Below are 16731 nucleotides of genomic sequence, written 5' to 3'. Positions count from 1 at the left end.
ATATATATAAATAAGTTAATAACATCTGTTTTCCGCATTCCAGATTTATTTAATTTAAATTATGTTTTACTTAAAATCTGACATATATTTTGGTTTGAACCATAGATCTATCAGATCCTTGTTAGAATTTATTTTCCTCATGATCATACTCTTTTCAATTATACTGTTTTATGTACTGTACGTTTGGTTGTGATTGTTCCTGAATGTTGTAGATATCTGAATTACTGAGATTTCTGGTTGTAGGCATCATATTACATGAATCACCAGTTGCAGTCAATAGCCAATCTTGAAGAAACTGATAAAAAAATCAGAGAAGGACCTTGTTTTGAGCAATTGAAGCATTTGAAAGAAGCTCGTAATGTACATAGAGAAGAGGTCATAGATTCTGTTAGACAATGTGCCTGGTAAGATAATCACGAGGAGCAGCTTGGTTTCAAGATTTATGTATTTTTTTCTCCATCCTTTTCCCTTAGATGTCATTAGAAAATGTGATACAGAAATTTAGTAACCATAATATCAGGTCTACTGTTCACTGGAGTATCTTTGATAAAAGAATTAAATTCAGTTTACCCCCTTATGGTTTGGGGGTGACTTCATGTTAGTCCCTACACTTTTATTTTCATCAGTTTACCCCTTGAACTCTTCAATTTCTGTCTGCCGTGCCCAAATTCTCATATTCCGTTTGAATTGACCTTTAATTATCAGCAGTTAAGATTCGATTTGGACATATAAGGTCCGATTTGCCTAAATTCTAGATACTGGCCTCACAGTTAAGGTTAAAATTATCAGCAGTTAACGTTCGATTTGGACAGGATATAGGACATTTGGTCACGCTTGAGGAAAATTCAAAAGTTTGAGGGGTAAACTGATGAAATTGAAAGTATAAGGATTAACATGAAGTTACTCCCAAATTTCATGGGGGTAAACTGAATTTAATTCTTAATAAAAAGACGGTTTAGCCAGTGACTCAATATACAGTATGTGGTTCTTTGCATACATTTACATGCTCTGTTTCTCTTGCTCACTCTGTCATGCCTTATAGGTTCCGTATCTCCCTATCCTCTAGATGGAAGCAAAGAGGAATGTATGCAACATGCATGTGGACTGTTCAGTTGCTTCTTATCCTTAGCAAAGTGGATTTGTTGTTCACTTATGTCCCTGAATACTATCTTGAAGCTCTGGTAAATCAAATGATTTGTTTATTTCAAATACCTACGCATGGTTGCCCTCACAAAAAATTGTGCAAACATGTTTTTAATTACAAACGCTTGTATTTGCCCGTGGTTTGGTTGCATGTGATAAGAATGAACATATGCTTCATTAAGAATAAGGATTAAATTCAGTTTAACCCTTTGAATTTTAGGGCTAAAATCAGTTTGATCCTTGACTTTTTGTTTTAATCATGTTGGTCCTTATACTCTCATACATCATCAACTAAGTCCAAAATTTTAATATGGCTCTAAAAATAATATCATTTGCTGACTTGAAACTGACATGGGGATTCACATTTGAGCTTTTTAACCTACAAAGAGGGCAAATAAATATTCTAACGATGAAAAAACGTCATTTTTCAAAGACCAAACTCACCCATTTTTGCACTAAAATTCAAATTTTGGACTTAAATGATGTCATTTGAGAGTACAAGGACCAACGTGATTTAAAAAAAAGACCAAGGACCAAACTGATTTTAGTCTTAAAGTTTGAGGGGGTAAACTGAATTTAGTCCTAAGAATAATCTTTCTTCCATTTATTTCACTGAATGTTTCATTGGTGATAAGAATGAACATTTGCTTCAATAAGAATAATCTTTCTTCAATTTCTTTCACTGAATGTTTCATTGTTGATAATATTCGCACATTACTGAAATATTCCAGAACCATCTCAGGTAGACACAGTACTGGAATTACATTAGGATGTTTTATAGTTCGGTGAAATTTTAGTGCAGTATAGCAAGTCTTACATTTTTCTTCAAAGTTTCTATCTCTATTGTTCTTGACAATCAGGAACAGCCAAAAGTGGGATAGAAATACTGGACCTACTCTGTTCTAAGATCCTGGAAATACTATCTATCATAGAGCCAATTTCTCTCATCTATTTGGACCTGTAATTCTCGTTTTCATTACTCATTGATTGATTATTTCCCGTGCAGGTTGACTGCTTTCATGTGTCGCGTAAGTGTGATCCTCCATTTGTCCCGTCATCAATATTTATCAAGCAAGGCCTCGCTTCATTTGTATGTTTCATCTAGTTTGTCTTTTTTTTTTTTTTTGTGTGTGAACTATTGCTTTTTGTAGTTTTATCTTTGTTTCCTTAATATATTGACTGCTACTAAGATGATGAGTTTTTGACTTCTATATTTTTTAATAACTGCTATTTGTTTCTTGTTTCTCAGATCACCTTTGTGGTTACACATTTCAACGACCCTCGAATATCTAGTGCAGATCTTAGGGATCTACTTCTCCAATCTATCTCGGTCTTGGTACAGTACAAAGAATATTGGCTGCGTTTGAGAGCAATGAAGCAGTGAAACAGAGGATGCCAAAGGCATTGCTGTCAGCATTTGATAATAGATCCTGGATCCCAGTAACAAACATTCTTTTGCGTTTGTGCAAGGGATCTGGGTTTGGCTCATCAAAGCATGGAGAATCATCATCGTCATCATCCATCATCTTCCAGGTGAACATCTTCGTCTTTTTTTAGAACTATAATCGTAATTTTTTTTTAACCCTGAGTAGGTTCTGATTGTCACCATATTTTGTCTTCTTTGGCTTTTCAATCCATGTAGAGGTTGTTAGGGCAAACTTGTATCAGTGATGAAGCGTTGTTCTCAGCTTTTCTCAATCGCCTGTTTAACACTCTCAGTTGGACAATGACTGATTTCTGTTAGAGAAATGCAAGAAAAGTACCAGGTATGGATAATCTCCTTCGTATTAGGGCATGCGTATGTTCTTTAGTTATTGGAACAAGCCTGCAAATATACCTACTTTACCTATATTAGTGAATTATCATCAGACCCCTAATGTCTATTTAGGAAAAGAAAATTCTCTGCTTGCACAAATCCTGTGGTGGAGCCGTGGTTGGTGCAGTCATACTGGATCAGATCCATGTACAATAGCACTCAAATCTTGGTTAATATAGATAACAAAGTGATGAGTTCGACGTTGATGTCTGGTGTCAGTGGTATTATCCTGTGTAAGTTGGCTAGGGCAGAATGCACAATGGAAGAGGAAGTGTTTTCATTAATGTGAAAATTGATATGAAGATAATTTTGGCAGGGGGTGTAATTAGGTTGACTTAGTTTTCCAAAGTAAAAAAAATAAGGGTGAAAATATCAAAAATTATCTGTGAACCTTAACTCAGTTTGCAACTTTGTAAAACCAAATCGAACATTGTTCTCATCCATCTTATTTCCATTTCTGGGGGAAAAAGTTTTGAAGTGCTGAAAAGAGAGAAAAGAATGAAGAGAAGTAATAAAGTTAACTAAGCAATCTCTCATGTTTTTAAGCTGGGTATGTCAAATTCCGATGGATCTTAGTTCTGTAAGTTTTGGCGGAGATCCGAGTGTCAGCTTCCTCCTCCCTACCTTCCCTCTCCCCTCTGTCTGTAAATGGTATTACTTTTGAACTTGGACTGATCATTCAACAGGAAGAAAGAGGGTTAGGGCACATAGGTTTGACGAAGATTTTTTTCTCCTTATGTTTGACCACAGACAACTAGTGTATCTAGCAAAAATGAAAAAAAAAAATTCCTTGGCTATATATTGTTTAGGATTAAATTCAGTTTACCCCCTCAAACTTTAGGGCTAAAATCAGTTTGGTCCCTCATCTTTGTTTTTTTAATCAAACTCATCCCTAAACTTTCAGTTTGGTCCAAATTTCAAATATTCGACCTATTGTGATGTCACATTTCAGTTTTTGTTCCTCAATATGGACGAATAATCCAAACCACCCCTCAATACAAATTTCTTTCTATTTCTTCACTTTTCTTTCTTTTCCTTTTTTTTTCACCTTCACATTTTTTTCTTTCTTTCTTCTCGTTTAGAACTTCAGATCTCTCTTATCTCTCCATTAGACCTAACTTTCTCTATCTCCATCCCCAAATACTCAAATCCCAGACCCCATACTCCATGACCTGGCTCTCAACGCCGCCATAAGCCTCCTCGCCTCCAACAACCACTTTCAATTAGAAGGGCGAGCTTTTCTCATTGAAACAAGAGGATGGGGTGGTCACCGGAGGAGGCTCGAGTTGGAGGGAGGAGAAGTTGAGGGGCGCAGATGAGTGGAATGTCGAAATGGGGTTTTGGGAAATTTAGATGGTGGTGATTTGATTGAGAGAAAATGGGGTCTGGGGAAGTATAGATGGTGAGGGATTTGATTGAGAAGTGGAGGGTTGGTGGTGGTGGAAATGGTTGGGATGAAAGGGGAGAGAGGGCAGAGAAAGAAAGAAAAAGAAAACATGTGAGGAAATAGAAAAAATTGAATGAAGGGGTAGTTTGGACTTTTGACCAAAATGAAAGTCAACAAAAAAAAAAAAAGTTAGAGGGAGCAAACTGATTTTAACCCTTTGAGGGGGTAAACTGAATTTGTTTTTATACTTAAACTCTATATTTGTCTAATTTAAGTAAGCATCTGCAGGTGTTAGAGTTCCAGCAAAAGAAGTGCAGTGTGATACTGTGATATATGATCTTTCATGCAATCTTGCAAGGGTTTTGGAATTTCGTACTCATGAGATACCTCAAGCATTTCTATCTGGGGCTGATACAAACCTTCGAAGGTTGACTGAGCTGATTTTCTTTATTCTGAACCACATCACTTCAGCAGAAGACACCGAGTTTTTTGACTTGTAAGATTCTGTGCTTGCAAATATAAGTTTGTTATTACTTTTGAGTTATCTTCAGATATGACTTGTACTCCCAAATATGACTTAAGAGGAGTAAAGAGAAAAGAAGGGATAAAAACCAAGTTCTAAGTGCATCCCATCCTTTGTTCCTTGTATCATTTTTTTAATCTATTTCTTGCTCAACTCCTGTAAACTGCAATTGCCATGTTGAATATTGTGGGACACATGCAATGGCATTGATAAAGACGGCAAACTTTCCTCCTTGTTCACTTTATGTGATCCACGACTGACTTAGCATTTTGAACTCTGAGAAATTTATTGCACGAGTTGGTCTTCATAAACTTGTCTACGTAATCTATGATAAGTAGATCTGTGGGCTAGTTAACTAACATATCATCTATGCAATATTGTTTTTGCAGGTCTCTGAGACGACATGGTCAATCTTTAGAAAAAGTTAACCGAGGGATGGTATTGGCACCTCTGGTGGGTATTATCTTGAACCTGATAAATGCTAGTGAACAGATGGAATGCAGGGAGCACAATGATGTTGTGAGCATATTTGCAAGCATGGGGTGCCTTGACAGTTTTAATTGCAGATTTCAGTACCTATTGGATTACAACTGGGTTAGCTCCCGTAACCTTTAGTCCACTAGGTCCTTTTCATCTATCTTCGTATTTCAATTCAGTGCCTGTTGTGTAATTTGTTCACTATGGAGATACATATGATTTGTAAAGGCATAACTTTAAATTTGACTGTTTCATCGGAACTTCTATCATAGCCATTATTTGCTAGAACAAGTAAGAGAGAAATGCCATTCACATGGAATATTGCAAGGGAAATGAAATTACTATTAAGAAGAGAAGAGTCAAGGTTCCAAAGAGGAACAAAGAACTGTGGAGTATAAAGAAGGTGAGTAACAGTACGTCTGGACAGATGATGTCATTCGAGCTACATCAAATCCTCTCCCTCCACAATCCCAAGCTTTTGATGTTTACAATATAATTCGTCTTTATCTGCGCAGCAGCTGACTGAGACTGGCTGAACAAGTACCGCATTTTATTGGAACTGAACCAGAGTCCATTTCTACCCTGATAAATCATCCACACTGCTTATATATATCAAGAACATCGAGGTCTGTTAATGCTGCCATGCCTTCATGTGATTCTTGTATCCTGATAATACCTTTGGAGACCGATTTATCCTTCATGTGTCACTGCATAATGACCGAAAGAATTTAGTTTCATTTTTACACTAATGAGGGATAAATCAGTAATTAAATTACTGAAAAATAGAATGTGTTTTTCGAAATTTGAGATTTGTGATTAAAATTTCTCATTGGATGATATTAATAATAATAAAAAAATTATTATTAACGAGAAGAGAAAAGAAAATAATAATGCACATCACCATACATGGCAACCGGGGGGGTGTGACGGCAACTTAATTAGTTTTGCAAGTTTTTATTAGGGATTATATATAGGGACAGTCTTGCCTTATATTTCAAGGTTCTCTCATCTCAGGCCGTCGGCCGTCGTCTCCATCTTTGAGGTATAACTCTAACCCCAAAACCCTAATCTTTGTTCATGTTGAGTAAGATAACAGAGAGACTTCCAGAGTGAATCTTGATTACAGTGTTTGAGGTCTAAATTCGACTAGTTTTTTTTTCTTCTTCTATGCCAATGATTGATGCGATCGTCTTCTATTCTCTGCATGGCTAGCTAGTATACTAAAATACCTGGGTTCTTATGCGTTGTAACTGTGAGTTAATTGTTCCTCTTTTTTTTCTTTTTTTTTATTAGATGATGAGATCGCTTTATCAATGCAAAATACTTTGTTCATTGTTTCTTTGATTACTATCACAAGAGTATGATGAAGATTAATTGCGGTTATTACTTTGAATGTTGTAGCTGAGCAAAATAACACCGTGAGCCCTTCACAATGATGTCGTGCAAGAAGTTATGGTCAGACAGATTTAGTGATCTTCCAGACGAAGTTGCTCACCATATTCTGTCCTTCCTCTTTGTCAAAGATCTCGCTTGTGTAGGTGCTGTGTCGAAAAGATGCAGAGAATTTTACCTCTCAGTTCCATTAGTGAATCTTGCAAATTGTTATGCAGGAGGAAACTACCAGAAGCTTGGAGAACTCATGTGTTTCTTGGATAGATACATGTTTCAGCGTGGTGATAATAAGATGCAGCGCTTTTACATTAATTGGATATTCCATACACTCGGCGTTGCAAATAAAGACTGCGAGGAGTTATATCGAATAACCTCGTGGATTCATAACGCAGTAAGGTGTAATGTTGAAGAGCTTAACCTTCGTTTCTCCTCAACATATGCTGGATTCACGTTTGGGCTGCCCTCTTGCCTATATCAGTCGAAATCATTCCAGACTCTAGTATTAGTATGCTTGAATGAGATGACTCTGGAAGCACCACCATTATCTCTTTCCTGCAATCTCCATTACTTGCATTTGAATTCTGTAACAATAGTAGATGATCAAAGGCTTTGCAAGTGGATCTCCTATAGCTGCAAATGCATTAAGAAATTACACCTTATTAATGTTAAAGGGCTGAAGCATATTGTCATTCTAAGCTCGTCATTGGAATCATTTGAGTTTTCTGGTACGGACCTGATCACGCTTTACATCTCTGGTGAAAAGCTTGCAAGCATTTCCATCAACTGGAACTTTAATTCTTTCCCTGGGAACTGCTCACTGAAGATTTCTGCTCCAAATCTGCGAAAACTGACATGGGTGGGCAAGGTCTTGAATACCCTTGATCTGGGAAAATTTCTGAATTTGCAAACAGCTCAAATTTTTCTTGAGCCTACGGTATACCACAATTTATCTGAGGTCTTTTCCAGTATCTGTGGGACTAAAGTTCTTGGTCTAAATGAGAACACCATGAAGGTAAACAAACACTACCTTTATCCTTCAGTACCCTAACAGTTGGAAATGCTATTTATGTGAAAGTTTAAGTTGTTTTTCATGTACATTGTAGCATATTGTCTAGCTCTAAGGTGTATATATAGTAACAAATGTGAAATTTGATGTGTTAAACTTGATACTGAGATAAATTTAGTAATTTGGTTTTGAAAATTGCAGGCAATGTTCAAAGGATGTTCCATGCAAACACCATTGCCCATTCTTGTACTGACTGTTTATCTTACGAGCTTCAGTAACGACACGGTTCCCATAGCGGCCTCTCTTCTCAGAAGGACTGGTCTTCTGCTCAGCTTGACCATAAGTTCTAATTCACCTATTGGGGACCCTAAAACTATAGTGAGTTTCAAATCGTAGCTGTCAATTTGTCTATGTTTTGTGAAATCTCTGTTCTAGATGTTAACAAGCTTGTTTGCCACATTGCAGTCACAGTCTTCATCTGGATTTGATAAGGAATACTGGGAATCGCAAAACTTAGCTTTTGTTAACCACCTGAAGGTTTTGAGCATAGACCTCTCCAGTGGGTCTAATGAGATTGAGTTTGCAAAGTACATTCTCGAAAATGCTCCGAATTTGAAGAAGATTGTTATTCGGTATCGTCCGGGATTCCAGCAATCAGATACCTTGCAACGGAAGATGATCAGATGCAAGAACATTGCCTCGAGAGTCATGGTTATGATTCACGAGATCCGGTGAGGAAATAGCACCAAGTTAAATGATACGAAAGTTATTTTTCTTTTTCTTTTTGGTGTCGACTCTTCACTATGATGTTTCATCTTATGGGGCCATTTTTAACCAGGCATGGCATCTATCAGACACTAAATAAGTAAATATTGGATCCCAGAAACACAAACAATTTCGTTTTGTTGTATGCAATGTAAACAACCTTCCAAGTTTGAATCTGAGTTGGAAAGCATATTACATCAAACAAGTTAAGACACTGCTTCAGAAGACAATCGGACATGCGGGGAGGATGTTACTACTGATTAGTGCATGGGCAACACAATTGTTCAGCTACTTGGATATAAGACCTGGGGGTGACACTAAATTTTCACTCCACAGTTGGTCACCAAATTGTAATGAAACTTGAGCTAACTAATCAATTCGAATTTAAACGAACAACTCTTCCCAGCAAAATTCTTATACTTATCCATTTTATCAGTAGGAGAACTACAAACTGACATGATTGAATTTGTACATCAACAATAGACTTCATCCTAATAGAAGTACCAGAAAAGCACTAAAAATTAAAGGGTAAAAACTTCTCCTACCTGCCATTGCTCTGAGCAAGATGTTTGGTCCAGAATGGATATGGTGATCAAACAAAATTTAAACCAGTTTCGTTTATTCACTTGTACATTGAACTGAAGCCACAAGCAGCCCCATGCATAGATATCATCTAGGAAACTGGATTGCACATCTTTAGATATAATGCACACGCCTGCATCTCAAAGAAAGAAATCTGCTGCGAGGCTAATGGCTCCCATAACCGAGCTTCCTGTTCATATTTTCCTCGCCAAAGCTTTCCTCTGCCATTTCCAGATCTCCTTTTGCAAGCCTGTGAGCTACCTCAGCAACAGCTAGCCTCTCCCTCAACCCCCTCATTTCAGTCTCTAAAGCATCAACATCCTCTCCGAGTTTCTTCAATACTCCTTCCCTCTCCCCAAACTTCTTCATTCCCAAAGCTGACTGAACAAAAGGCTCCAGCCAACTCAAGTCAAATCTAAAGGCCTCAACCTCCTCCCACAAAACTTGAAGATGCTCACATGGATCGTGCTCACATGAATCCTCCATCATATCCTTAACCCTTGTGGTATTCAGAAAATGCAATAGTCGACCCAAAGCTGTGAATGCCCATTCACTAAACATGCGACTTCTTTTCCTCTGGCAGCTAATCAACGAAGGATGCCACAAACAGGCTTCCTCCAACAGTGGAACAAAAGCTTTATCTATTTTCCCTAGTCCCCTGAAATTGATGAGCTCGCTAACTAGCGTGGAGGGAGCTTCATCGCTTTCCTCGACTATGGGAGGGCCAACAGGGCTATCAGTCTCCTGGTAAGGCAGCACTTGATCGGATCTTGGTTCTATTTTCAAGTGTGGAACTTGCGCAGAATCAACATTTGTTTGAACAGGGTCAGAATTTAGTGAATCCTCGAAAGCAACCACCTGTTCATAACAAAGTGATGTATGAGCCGTTGAAGCTTCTGAATATTTCCCAGAATCCACGTCTGAAGACTGACTTTGAAGTTCCTGCCCGAGAAAGGCAGTTTCTTGGTCTTTTAGAACTTTAATGTCAGCTTTACTGACTGCAACCTCAGCTTCAACAACACATATGTCATCCACGATATACCCTTCATTCTGGTCAAATAGCTCACTTAGAGGCATGAAGGATGTGAAGCCCCAATCACTTTTTTTTGCACTGAACTGATGCTGTGTGTCTGTAAATCAAGATGTGAAGGATCAAAAAAACATGGAAAAGAAAATGCACAGCTCGTGGAGCAGTAATATGAAAACATAATAAGGGGTCCGGTATTATTAAGAGACACCATTAAGTTGCTGATTTAGAAAAAAGAAATTCAGCGCATATATTATCAGCAGTATAGAGCAAGTAAGCCTTCGATCAGCACGTAAAATTAGTTAAAAGAAAGAGTGTTACAATACTTAAGAAACCAGAAAGAAATGAGCAAATGTAGTGTGTTTGGTTCGCTTAATAGATTAAGTGAGAGAAATAGCAAAGAGTAACACAGTGCTTTAAGTAAAGAAAGCCACTCAGACATTGAGTTGCAATCTAAAGTAGAATCATTCTACTGCATTAACAAATCAGCTTGCAATTGAATAAGAGAAAAAGGCCCAAGCAGAAAAAGTGAGATGGACAAACAAGATGAAGAAGAGAGTAACATCATGAAGAAATATACCTATGGTTATCGACTTGTCGCCGTTAAATTGATTAACGACAGTTAAGGTGAACTCGGCATATCTACTCCACCCAGATGGTAACTTTGAAGCATCTGCCACATTCAAGTACATGGACAAGTATTGCTTCCCATTGCTCCCCTTTGGGTACACCACAATCCGCCTGATAAAAGAAAAAAACCAAGTAAGTTTGTGAAGCAGTGAGAATAATCTTTCAAAGACACTCAGCTATGAAGCTGTGAAGCAAATCTGTTTGGTACCGTGAATCTAACAACAGAATAATCAGGTATACTTAAATCAAAATAGACATGATAGTCTTAGTCATAGCCAAGATGATTTGCCTTGCCTCAGCAAACTCTTGTCATGAGGATGTCCATGAATTCAAAAAGTTCAGATTCCCTCAAGGAATTTCTCTCATGTTAAAAAAATTATGATTTTAGGCATGAACAAGAACAAAATAAGACCCTCTGCGTTCATGTAAATCATATAAAACAAGTGACTATTCATTAAACTCTCTTCATGTATTGATCAAAAAGAAGAAGATAACCTCTATCCATGAACATGATTTCAGAAAGTCTATATTTTGTGAACTCCCCACTCCAAGATTCTCATGATCGATTCGAAATAACCATTTACCAATAACTTTGTATGATATTGAGAGTGTATATATGAAAGTTATACGCAATTCAAGCTTCCTGTCAAAAACTTTGTATAATTGATCAACCTTGGTGAATCTAACAAATAAAAAAACTTGAAGAAAATAACAGAAAACTCCACGGAGAGAAACAAGACGCAAATAACGCAAAGGGTAATCTTGAGCTATAATCAGTACATGAGATCACCAACCTGTACCCATAGCTTAAAATTTGATTCAAAACAGTAAAATCAATCTCCGTTCAATTAATTTGACCGAATGAAAAAAAAACCCAAAAACAAAAAGTTCTGATCGGTGATATTAGCTGCCTTGTCCCAAAGACTAATGAGTCCAATATGATCAAACAATCAGAACAACACTGAAAAAACACAGCTGATCTGTAAAAGCAGATGTTAAAAACAGGCAGGACCTGCTTTTAATATTTGTGGTTTTCGATCTACTGCAAACTTAAGAAACATGAATGTTTTACCAAAAGCGCTGAAATCCCACAACGATAAAAGCAAGCAAAAACTGTCCTGAAACCTCAAACACAAACTGGGACTTTACGAGAGTGTGAGATGAGATATACCATTTGAAATCGCCGACGACGAAACCATCGGAGTAATGCTTCTGGGTATTGAGCTTGGAGAAGTTGTCAATAGTCCAGGTGTATGTCATGGATATAAGCTCATGACCCGCCTGCTGGTTTTCCATGTTCTTGTATACCTATACGTAACCAAATCAAATCATTAAGAACGTCATATGTAACAGAGGCAACGTGCAGAAGCTGGTTTAGATTCAGAGAATCGGTACTATGCTTACCCTTTTGAAGTTGAAGACTAGTAGTAGAGAGAGAGAGAGAGAGAGAGAGAGAGAGAGGAGTTGGGTCTGTGTGAAATGTGGTGGTTGAGGTTTGTTTGAGATATTTGTGGATGGAGCAGACGGACGTAGTGTAGAGAGTAGAGGCCTTAGATATTTGTGGTGGTGACAGGGTGGCAAGCCACAGCGCCACAAACGCGTCAGTGGGTCCCGTCAACTCGACTCTCCGGAGTTGCTGCTCAGATCTGGGGCTCTGCACTGTCTGACTGTCACACTCTGAAAACAGCTTGCAATCTTCCTTTTTCTTCTTTGTTTCTCATCAATCAGTCTCATATTTTCCAATTTTGCTCTTGATATTTCCAATTTTGCTCTTGATATTTCCAATTTTGCTCTTGATATTTTTCTTATAAGATAACCTTCTTTGAAATACCAAGAATACACGAATTTGGAACCAAAGTAGTAGCATCTGGATCACAAAGTTTACAAGATTGACACAAAATACATAACAAAAAAAAGAAAGACACAAACAAAGCCACTAGCCAAGATTCATCAAGTCCTTGCACGATCAATCAATCAAGCTGATTTTTCACGTCTCTAAGATCTAGTTTGGTATAGTTTTGCTTTTAGAAAAATCAGATTTTATCTGAACTTTTAATTTTATAGTATTTGATAAATAAAAAAAACCAGTTTTTTTTTAAAAAATTACAGGGTTACTGGCAGCAACTCCTGAAATTTACTTTTAAAAATAATTATCATTAAAAACATTAGAAATTAATAAATTTTATCCTGACAACACTTACAAATAATATTTACCAAACTCAAAACTGTTTTAATTCACAACCGATTATTTTCGTAGTACAACAACACTAGTTTTAATTTTTTTTTTAAGTCACAACAATATCAAATTAGCTCTAACATCCGCACTCGAGATAAACCCGATTGCCAGCCCAGACAGACGACCATACACACAAAAATCCACAGAAGAGACCCAACAACTGCCTCCTTCTCACGAGTCACGCCTGCTTTTTTACTTTGATTTGAGTGGAGGGGGCTGAATCGGGGCTTTTCTTTGTAGTTTGTACTGTTGTATTTTCTCACATAAAAAATTAAAAAAACTGCCTCCTTCTCACTCACATGCTTCCTTTTTTAATGAAATATGGAAATTAATATGTATATATATATATATATTTTTTTAGAGAGAGAAAAAGATATTATTCAGTAGTGAGAGAGACTTTTCCCAAAACCGTAAGCAACACTTTTGTACGTCAAGGAAGAGAGGCTGCAGGGTCCAGCGGCACACCCTCACGGGAGTCACGGCGTTATCGTCGGACGAGCTACGAGGGGCGTTGTGTCCTCGGTCTAAGAGTTGGGTGTGGTAACTAAAAACTCAACAATATGAGTAAAAACTACCTTTATAATTTTTAATAAAATAGGGGGCTGATTACCCTCTTTTCAAAAAAAAAAAAAAGAGAGTAAAAACTACAAACTAACATACGAGTGAATATGTACAACAATCAAAATAAGATAGAAAGCCCTATAAACACTTGGACCAGCCTGCAGTTTTTGCTCAGTTAGTTCAATTTTAGACGAATGTCAAATTCAAGTGAGAGCAATTCAACATTGCTTTACTCCCCAATCTGGCAATCTGTATAGACTGGGACATTTGTAATGAGAACAATAGACTCATGTAGCTGATTGTTTAATAAAAGGGTAAATTCCTCCTCTCCAATGGTACATGATGTATGGCCAATTAGAGACTTAGGTACCTAACGTTTAAACAAGAACACTTTGATACCATAAATTATGTTCAGTTAGATAGTTTGATATTTCCCGTTAACTTTTCCATTAAATAAGGGTAAAAGTGTCATTTTGGTCCTATTTATAAATATAAAATAAGAAAAACACGTGTTTAGTGGGTCAATGACCATCTTTAGGTCTTCATTATTTTTTAGGTCTTTTAGGAGTACACAAGCATGAACTAATGTTTTTGGTTATGTTGATAAAATATTACGAAATTTAATTATGTGTTAAGATATACGTATTTGTGATTTGAACACCTATTACATACCTCAATAACCTCATATGAGTGGCGTGATCGAGTGTTTAGGTTACACCGATTAAATTTCTTAAATATAAAAGTCAATTATGTTTCGAACAAAATATTAATTCATTTTGATATAATGGATATAGATTCGGACCTAATACACATGAAACCACAAAACACATATGTTTTATGTTTATAACTGAATACCGATTACTTTACTTTTAATTTAATGGATTAATTAGATATACCTTGGTGGAGTGATCTCATGACAGTTTAGATTACACCATCTAAATTTCTTAAATATAAAATCCAATGTTTCAAACAAAATATTAATTCATCCCGATATAATGGATGAAGATTCCGACATAATTTACACATGACGTTGGGTATCAACATGTCCAATTGGTGATACATCAAGTACTATAGGAGGAATTTACCCTTAATAAAATGGCGCACTTCCACAAACAGTGTTGCACAAATCCAGGGTAACAATTACTGGTTCATTTCCCATACAACTCAAAATTAAAGGGTAAAAGGTAAAAACTACTTCACACCTGACACTGCTCTGAGCGAGAAGTTTGATCCAGAATGGAAATGGTGACCGGCTCACTGGTTTCAAATATGGATTACAAGCTAAACCAGCCTCCTTTATTCTCTTATGTATTGAGCTTAAGTACAGGCAGCCCTCATACATAGATACACGTTCGGAAAGCTGAATTACATTTAGATATATTGCACACATTGCAAATGTCTGAGTATGAAAGAAAGAATTCTGCAGCAAGGCTACTAATGCCTCCCATAACCAAGCTTGCTATTCATATTTGCCTCGCCAAAGCTTTCCTCTGCTATTTCCAGGTCTCCTTTTGCAAGCCTGTGAGCTACCTCCGCAACAGCTAGCCTCTCCCTCAACCCCCTCATTTCAGTCTCTAAAGCATCAACATCCTCTCCGAGTTTCTTCAATACTCCTTCCCTCTCCCCAAACTTCTTCATTCCCAAAGCTGATTGAACAAAAGGCTGCAGCCAACTCAAGTCAAATTTGAAGGCCTCAACCTCCTCCCATAAAACTTGAAGATGCTCACAAGGATCGTGCTCACATGAATCCTCCATCATATCCCTAACCTTTGTGGTGTTCAAGAAATGCAATACTCGACCCAAAGCTGTGAATGCCCATTCACTAAACATACGACTTCTTTTCCTCTGGCAGCTAATCAACGAAGGATGCCACAAACAGACTTCTTCCAGCAGTGGAACAAAAGCTTTATCTATTTTCCCTAACCCCCTGAAATCTATGAGCTCACCAACTGGGGTGGAGGGAACATCATCACTTTCGTCAAGTATGCTTTCCTCGACTATGGGAGGGCCAACTGGGCTATCAGTCTCCTGGTAAGGAAGCACTTCATCAGATCTTGGTATTATTTTCAGGCTTGGAGCTTGCGGAGAATCAACATTTGTCTGAACAGGGTCAGGAATTAGTGAATTATGTAAAGCAAGCATCTGTTCATAACAAAGTGATGTATGTGTTGTCGAAACGTCAGAATATTTCACAGAATCCACGTCTGAAGACTGACTTTGAAGTTCCTGCTCGAGAAAGGCAGTTTCTTGATCTTTTAGAACCTTAATGTCAGCTTTACTGACTGCAACCTCAGCTTCGACAATACATATGTCATCCACAATATAACCTTCATTCTGGTCATAAAGCTCATTTAGAGGCATGAATGATGTGAAGCCCCAATCACTTTTCTTTGCACTAAACTGATGCTGAGTGTCTGTAAATCAAGATATCAAGGATAAACCAGACAGAAATGAGCAAACGTACAGTGTTTGGTTAACTTATCAGATTCACTGAAATAGATAATCAATCAGAGACTAATTAACATAGTGGCTTGAAGTAAAGAAAAGCTAGGCAAAGCACACACAGAGTCAGAGTAGCAATCTAAAGTAGAATCATTCTACTGAATCAAGGAATAAGGTAGCAATCGAATAAGAGAAGAAGTGAGAGAGACCAACAAGATGCATGTAAATTAAAGAAGAAATATACCTATGGTTATGGATTTGTCGCTGTTAAATTGATTAACGACAGTCAAGGTGAACTCGGCATATCTACTCCACCCAGATGGTAACTTGGAAGCATCTGCAACATTCAAGTACATGGACAAGAATTGCCTCCCATTGCTGCCCTTTGGATACACCACGATCCGCCTGATCGGAACCACCCAATTAGAAAGGCAACTGAGTGAGATGGATCCAGCATGTATATATATATATGAGAATTAATGTCAAGCTAGGGCATGAGATATAATATATACCATTTGAAATCGCCAACGACGAAACCATCAGAGTAGTGTTTGCGGGTTTTGAGCTTAGAGAAGTTGTCGATCGTCCAGGTGTATGTCATGGATATAAGCTCATGACCTTCTTTCTGGTTTTCCATATTCTTCCACCTACCTGGGAGATCAACATCATATATATATATATATATATATATATACANATGTTAGTAATTAAATTAAACAAACGAAGACAGAAGACTAAGTACTT

The 16731-nt window shown here is 37.3% G+C and overlaps 3 protein-coding genes and 1 pseudogene across 4 annotated transcripts in view; 2 read left to right on the top strand and 2 right to left on the bottom strand.

Annotated features, from left to right (window-relative positions):
- The window catches only part of LOC101300765, a 9229-nt pseudogene extending 3745 nt beyond the window's left edge, over positions 1 to 5484 (top strand). The window contains exons 3-9 of the transcript XR_185321.1: positions 244 to 404; positions 1043 to 1181; positions 2150 to 2233; positions 2393 to 2676; positions 2786 to 2909; positions 4635 to 4842; positions 5259 to 5484. The product of XR_185321.1 is annotated as an E3 ubiquitin-protein ligase RKP-like (transcript). The remainder of the gene's footprint in view (positions 1 to 243; positions 405 to 1042; positions 1182 to 2149; positions 2234 to 2392; positions 2677 to 2785; positions 2910 to 4634; positions 4843 to 5258) is intronic.
- Positions 5485 to 6781: 1297 nt separating this feature from the next.
- LOC101300485 (F-box/FBD/LRR-repeat protein At1g16930-like) lies at positions 6782 to 8479 on the top strand. Its single transcript, XM_004308139.1, has 3 exons — positions 6782 to 7750; positions 7946 to 8122; positions 8210 to 8479. Exons 1-3 carry the CDS (start codon positions 6782 to 6784, stop codon positions 8477 to 8479), a joined length of 1416 nt encoding a protein of 471 aa, XP_004308187.1.
- Positions 8480 to 8666: 187 nt separating this feature from the next.
- LOC101296999 lies at positions 8667 to 12240 on the bottom strand. Its single transcript, XM_004306407.1, has 4 exons — positions 12153 to 12240; positions 11920 to 12056; positions 10699 to 10859; positions 8667 to 10221 (listed from the first exon to the last, which is right to left on the bottom strand). Exons 2-4 carry the CDS (start codon positions 12042 to 12044, stop codon positions 9257 to 9259), a joined length of 1251 nt encoding a protein of 416 aa, XP_004306455.1. The 5' UTR covers positions 12045 to 12056; positions 12153 to 12240; the 3' UTR covers positions 8667 to 9256.
- A 2384-nt stretch (positions 12241 to 14624) lies between these two features.
- The window catches only part of LOC101296707, a 10028-nt gene continuing 7921 nt past the window's right edge, over positions 14625 to 16731 (bottom strand). The window contains exons 2-4 of the mRNA XM_004306406.1: positions 16500 to 16638; positions 16232 to 16392; positions 14625 to 15959 (exon numbers count right to left, since the gene is read on the bottom strand). Of these exons, the coding sequence (XP_004306454.1) occupies positions 14980 to 15959; positions 16232 to 16392; positions 16500 to 16624 (1266 nt within the window). The 5' untranslated portion in view covers positions 16625 to 16638 and the 3' untranslated portion in view covers positions 14625 to 14979. The remainder of the gene's footprint in view (positions 15960 to 16231; positions 16393 to 16499; positions 16639 to 16731) is intronic.

Source organism: Fragaria vesca, linkage group LG7 (genome assembly GCF_000184155.1).
Source record: "Fragaria vesca subsp. vesca linkage group LG7, FraVesHawaii_1.0, whole genome shotgun sequence".
Lineage (NCBI taxonomy): Eukaryota > Viridiplantae > Streptophyta > Magnoliopsida > Rosales > Rosaceae > Fragaria > Fragaria vesca.
This window is presented reverse-complemented; position numbering and strand designations above follow the sequence as displayed.